The 6,469-nt window shown below is 40.0% G+C and overlaps 1 protein-coding gene across 1 annotated transcript in view; it reads left to right on the top strand.

Moving 5' to 3' along the window:
* KNG1 (kininogen 1) overlaps positions 1-4,683 on the top strand; it is a 40,462-nt gene extending 35,779 nt beyond the window's left edge. The window contains exons 5-7 of the mRNA XM_044669525.1: positions 175-279; positions 1,089-1,178; positions 3,865-4,683. Of these exons, the coding sequence (XP_044525460.1) occupies positions 175-279; positions 1,089-1,178; positions 3,865-4,638 (969 nt within the window). The 3' untranslated portion in view covers positions 4,639-4,683. The remainder of the gene's footprint in view (positions 1-174; positions 280-1,088; positions 1,179-3,864) is intronic.
* Positions 4,684-6,469: the final 1,786 nt, after the last annotated feature.

Raw genomic sequence — 6,469 nt, forward strand, 5'->3', positions numbered from 1 at the left:
TATCTATATTTGAACCCAGGACCTCCCATCTCTGGGCCTGGCTCTCAATCCACTGAGCCACCCAGCTTCCCCCAGCAGGTATTTTCTAATGTAGGATACTGTTTGAGAAATCCTAGAAGTAAAAAACTTCTTATAAAAACAAAAACACAAAACATTTTATTGTTGACTTTGCAGGTGGAACCTGAAGAGAAACATTCCATCGAAATTCAAGTCAAAGAAACGGAATGCTCTAAAGAGAAAGGAAAGTTTTCTGAGGACTGTGAATTTAAGAAAGATGGAGTAAGTCATTAGGGGATCAATTAGCTGTGAGCTGAGGGGGGTCCAGAATCCATGATCTATCCTAACTCAAGGCCAGAAGTGCTTAATCTAGTGTCCATTAATTTCTTTTAAAAATATCTGAATAATACTATTTTAAAAGAATATGCATTTTATGCATTGAAAGACATTATTCAGAGAGAATCCATAAGTGTCACTAGGTTGACAAAGAGGTCCAGAACACATGAAAGGTTCAGAACACCCTGGTGTTGACCTTTAGTACCATTATAAAATTAGATCAAGCCCTTTTCTTGACTGGTGTATAGTGGTCATATAGTGAAAATTGCTAACATGATGGAAATTTTATCTAATCCAATCCAACCATTATAGGATGCCTACTACCAAAAGGTTGCCCTCAAGGAGCTTACACTCTAAAGAGGAGATGCATGTACAGAGACAAGTAAATACCAGATAGTTTGAGAAGGGGAGAAATTGGAGGAACTTAGGGGGATCAAGGAAGTCTTCCTATATGATACATTACATCAGTTGAACCTAGAAAGACCCAATATCTGGACCCCAGTCCCAGATTGGCTACTAATTATCCATGACCTTATGGAAGTTGCTTTATCTCCATGGGCCCCACTATCATCCAATAAATGAGGGGATCAGACTAGATGGTCTTTACTGCCCCTTTCACCTCCTGTGATTCTATTTGGGTCTATTAAGGTCATGCCCTAGACTTTGTGTAAAGGGTGATGGGATATGTTGGCATGAAATGGAGGCTTCCAAAATAAGCAACAGATGCTTAATTTCATCTTTGTTTTTCTCGGCAGAGAGTTTTAAAATGCACAGTGCAAGTGCCCATGGAACAGGATGGCGAAGTTAAACCTGTAGTTGACTGCCACGAACTACCATCACCGGCGGTACGGAGTTCAACCTTTCTCTGTGTAGTTCATGAATCTGAATGGCCATGTGTTACTATGGATAGGGATGCTTCCAGAAATGAGAGGGTGACCTTTCTGATTGATATGAAGCAAAATCTCAGCGTGGATCCTTCCAAGGGATGATTAGAGAAGACATTAGTTCAGTTAACCTATACGAGTCCATACTTCAAAACACATGGAGATTTGTATGCAAACCTCACCCTGTTAGGCAAATCATCTCTTCTCTAGAGTTCCCACTGATTTTTAGTCTACTCATTGTCTGTGGTCAAATGTATACCCCTGAGCTGGAGGTGTGTAAATGTGTCTTTCTAAAGAAATTATATTTTTGTCATTGAACTTTTTCTGTATCCCAGTCCAATAGGATGCCTTTCTCTCTACATAATATATCTGTATCCTTAGATATATGTCTGTATCTCTATCTCTACAAATGTATTTACGTCTCTCTTTCTCTTCATCCATCCATCTATTCATCCATCCATCCATCCATCCATCCATCCATCCATCCATCCGTCTATCCGTCTGTCTATCCGTCTGTCTATCTGTCTCTCTCTCTCTCTCTCTCTCTCTCTCTCTCTCTCTCTCTCTCTCTATCTATCTATCTATCTATCTATCTATCTATCTATCTATCTATCTGTTGGTTATGTCTCTTCAGTTCATAAATGTTATTGATTCAACCTTTTGGTTCAACCCAATAGGGGAGAGTTTTTTTTTTTTTAATTTTCAAGGTACTTGTAAACCCCTGAAAGCCTTAAAGCTGAGGATTGGCATAACTTAATCAAGGAGGAACTTATTTTGCATCTCTTACTTTCCAGGTACTGTTCTATGTGCTGTTTTTTTACAAATGCAGCAAGTCAAACATACCTTAGGAAGGTATTTGGCATGTGGAAGATGTCAAATCTATGGAGGAGGGAGGAAGGAGCCCAGAGACAGAAAGACTTCTGGATGGCTCACTAGATAAAGTGTTGGGCTTGGCATCAGTAACAGCTTATAGTTCAGACCTTACCTCAGGCACTTAATAGATCTGTGACCCCGATTCAAACTCTATGCTTCAGTTTTTGGATCTATATTGAGGAAGTTGGTCTCAATGGCTTATAAGGGTCCTCTCAGTTTTAAGTTTATGATCCTCTGAGACCAACTAGAAAACGATCACAGTAATCTAGGTGAATGATGATGGCATTCTGAAATATGAGGGTGTCTCTAGGAGTGGAGTTAAGTGAATATGTATACAAAGATTTGGAAACTTATTGATGTGTGGAGTAAGACAGAGTATTAGAGACTGATTATGAGGAGGTAAGAATGATCTCCAGGTTTCCAACCTGGCTTACTGGGAGGCTACTGGTGCCTTCAACAGAAGTAGGAAAAGGGTCATATTTATTCCATTTTGAATATACTTTGTTTGAGGTGTCACCAGAAGATGCAGGTAGAGATGCTGAGCAAGCAATTGAAAAAGCAGGTCTAGAGTTCAAGAGAGAGATTAGGAACAGATAGAGAGATCTGTAAATAATCTGCATTTAGACAATTACTGGACACATGGGTTGTTGATAAGCTCATTAACAGAGAATTAATGCAGAAGAAAGGGGTTAGGACTAAAGCTTGGATGTATCCTCTCCTAAGGAGCAGGAGATGGATGATGAAATCCACTAAAAGAAAAATGGAGAGCATCCCCAAAGAGAGCGAGGCTTGTGAGAAGTGAAAAAAAAATCATAATATTTATCAACCAAGAGGTCACTAGCAACCTTTAAGAGTCATGCTAGTTAGAGAGAGAGATCAAAGATAAAAGCAAAGGAACAATTAATGGGGCAAACTCCTGATGGTGATGGGAATAAGGTAACAAGCAGAGAGTTTAGAACTTACAAGAAGAAAAATCACTGTATTCTGGAGTATATGAAGAAAGAATGAGCCTGGGTTTTGAGGAGGAGAGTAAAGGAGATGAGTCAACTCATGATATGCGCCCTTGATTTTTTCAGTGATTAGGATCTCTTTGGAGTCTGGCAGTGGTAATACTAGGCCAAAACATTTAAAACCTGTTCTTAATTAATCTCCTTCTTCTCTTCTTCCTCCTCCTTATTATCATACCACTCACATTTATATAGTCCCTTAATCTGTTGACTCCTTACCAGCATTCTTTTGCTAAAGTTTACAAAGCGCTCTCTCTCTCTTCTCTCTCTCTCTTCTCTTCTCTTCTCTTCTCTTCTCTTCTCTTCTCTTCTCTTCTCTTCTCTTCTCTCTCTCTCTCTCTCTCTTTTTCTCTCAAGTTTCATTTGATTCATCCAGTGAGATAGATACTATTATTACCTTTATTTTACAAATTAAGAAACTATGACTGAGAGAGATTGAATGATTCACCCAAGGTGACACAGCTAGTAAATCCCTGAGGTGGGATTGGAACCCAGATCAAGCCCAGAACCCAGATCAAGCCCAGTTATCTATCCATTACACCACATTACCTTAAAATCCATTTATTCTCCAAATCAATCTGGCAGCCACCATGGAGGGGAAAGAAAAACACTTAATTTCATTCCCCCCCATCCTTAGTTAAGTATTTACAACTTGGCCAACCCTAGCTTCCTTGTAAGATGAATGTGCCTGGCCAAGCCTGTGCCCTTTGGTTGTGCAGGGCTATTATGGTCATTGTTGAAATGCATTTGTTCGTGCTTTTCTTTAGATGGTACTTGTGAAAAGGCCTCCGGGTTTTTCCCCTTTTCGAGCTGCAGCAGTGATCCCAGCAGAAGAAACAATAGCTACAAGTGAACCCCAGAATTTTAATACAACAGAACAAGAGGAAGAACAAACACCTGGGAAAGGAACAGGTTATCCTCATGGCTATGGTCATGGACAGAAAAAAGGACACCATCCTGTCCATGGGAATAAAAATCACCCTGGCTTTGGTCTTGGGCATAAACATGGACCTAATCATAGTCATGGACGCCATAGAGGACATGACCTTGGCCATGGGCACAAAAATAAACATGGTCAAGGCCATCAGAAACATGGAAAAAAAAACAAGAAGAGCCATGAGGGTTGGACGGATGAGGATCTACACAGCCCTAGTGAAGATAATTTTCCTCCTTCCCTGCGGCAAGAGGAGAATCAAAGCCCACCACAACCCCAGAGCCCATCACAGCAAGGAGTAGCTGTTACTCCTTCTTATTTTCAAGATTTAGATCTTCTTGTTCCTAACCCAACCAATATTCCAGCTGAGCCTACAGCTGAGAAGAAGACAGGGGGAGAAGAGGTAGAAGAGGAAGACTGGATCCCTGATATCCCTATTGAGCCAAAGAACCCCTTATTTACTTTGGTGCCTGATTTTCCAGAACCAGTTGTCCCCAAATGCCCTGGAAGCCCATGGCAACCAATTGCTGTGATGAACCCAGTCACAGAAGAAAGCCAAGATGGGGACTTTGATCTCTCTGATGCTCTTTCATTTTCGAAGAAATGATTCTTTTCCTGGCCCTTTACCTACTGTCCACATGATGAAACACAAACCATGAAACCTCAGAATAGCTTAGAACAAGGATTGACACTCAGTGTGAATGCTGGGAGTCTCAACGAACTGGTGAAAAGGTGTTATTTTGCAAACACCTAAATCTGTCTTAATTCCTTTAAATACTCAAGTTCCGTCAGCAAGGTAGAAGAAGCTGATTTGTTTTGAGACCATCTTCAAGTGGAGTTTCTAATAGATGTCAGGGAGGAAAAATATTTCTTGCTTGGAAGGCTAATTAATTGTCTTTAATTGTCTATGCAAACTAACTTTCACCTGTGCATGAATATCAAAGAACAGAAACTAAATGGGAACTAAGGATGTACCTGGCACATAATTAATTGGTGCTTAATTAATGCTTATTGATTGATTAATTGAGATCTAATTATAAAAAAAAACCATTTTATAATTTGAAACATTCTAGTGCAATGTCTGATGCAAAGGAAGGGACACCATGCAGAGCATTGAGAGGAAGCTCTAGGCTTGCCTGTGGATCTCTCCTTTGGGTCCACCTCACAAAATATCCTTTTGCCAACAGAATAATTTGTTTATATTCTGATTCTGCCATTGCAATATACCCTCTCTAGTCTGTGATTGCTTCTTAAAATGTAACCATTTTCTTGCTCTATTTTTGCATAGAGAACCAGTAGATCAATGGGATAACTTATAGTTATTTGGTAAACCTCTAACTTCACATGCCTGGTTATATTAAGTAACCCAGGCTCCTATGTCTACTTTGTCTTATTCTCTCTACTTTGATAGAACTGGGGAGGGGGCCATGGTAGAGAGGGAGGAGAAATCCCACTTGGTCACCTGGTAAACAGCAGTTGCTATACTTAATTGTGAATAAACCAATTAGCTTAACCACATTTTACTGTCCTTATAGGGACAAATAAGGCCTTGTGAGTATCAGGTCCAACACCCCAAAAAGATCCATTTGAAATAATGTATAAATCAAGAATGGAAGCCTTTTGGAATTGGACTTAGTTGAATGTTCTGCTGTCTCAAAGTCACCTGTATCAATAGCTGGGAGGGGAAGACAAATGAAACAGAACTCATTGAAAGGAACTACTACTTACTTGCTGTGTTAACATGAGTGAAATAAAATTAAATCATGGTTATCTGATCTCTGGTTAATTCACTGTCATCTCCTTTCAATCACATTTGCTCTGTTTTGCAGCAGTTTTCACATGTTCAGATTGGACCAAAGCTATTCCTCTCCAGTTGAGGGATATCTTTACTCCTATTCGTGAAGCTCAGAGACCTTCCTAGAGCCTGGAGCCTTCATAACCTAAAAAATAGTATCTCAGCATACATTAGTATACTTAAGTTTTACCAAGGACCTAAAGATTCATTAAAAAAAAAATCTAATCCCGGGCAGCTGGGTAGCTCAGTGGAGTGAGAGCCAGGCCTAGAGACAGGAAGTCCTAGGTTCAAACTCGGCCTCAGCCACTTCCCAGCTGTGTGACCCTGGGCAAGTCACTTGACCCCCATTGCCCACCCTTACCACTCTTCCACCTATGAGACAATACACCGAAGTACAAGGGTTAAAAAAAAAATCTAATCCCAAATAAAAAATGGAAGGCTTTTGTTATCTTCAAGAAACAAACAAATTCTGAACATATCTGTCTATCATTCCTTTACTATAATGAGGTGCCTCACCATAGAAAGAAAGTAGGAAATAGAGAAGAATAGATTTAGATTTTAGAAAGTCCTAAAGCAGTGATGGTAAACCTTTTAGTGGGGGAGGTGATACAAGAAATGTCCTCAGGTGCCCATGGAGAGGGGG

This window comes from Gracilinanus agilis, chromosome 3 (assembly GCF_016433145.1).
Source record: "Gracilinanus agilis isolate LMUSP501 chromosome 3, AgileGrace, whole genome shotgun sequence".
In the NCBI taxonomy this organism is placed as follows: domain Eukaryota; kingdom Metazoa; phylum Chordata; class Mammalia; order Didelphimorphia; family Didelphidae; genus Gracilinanus; species Gracilinanus agilis.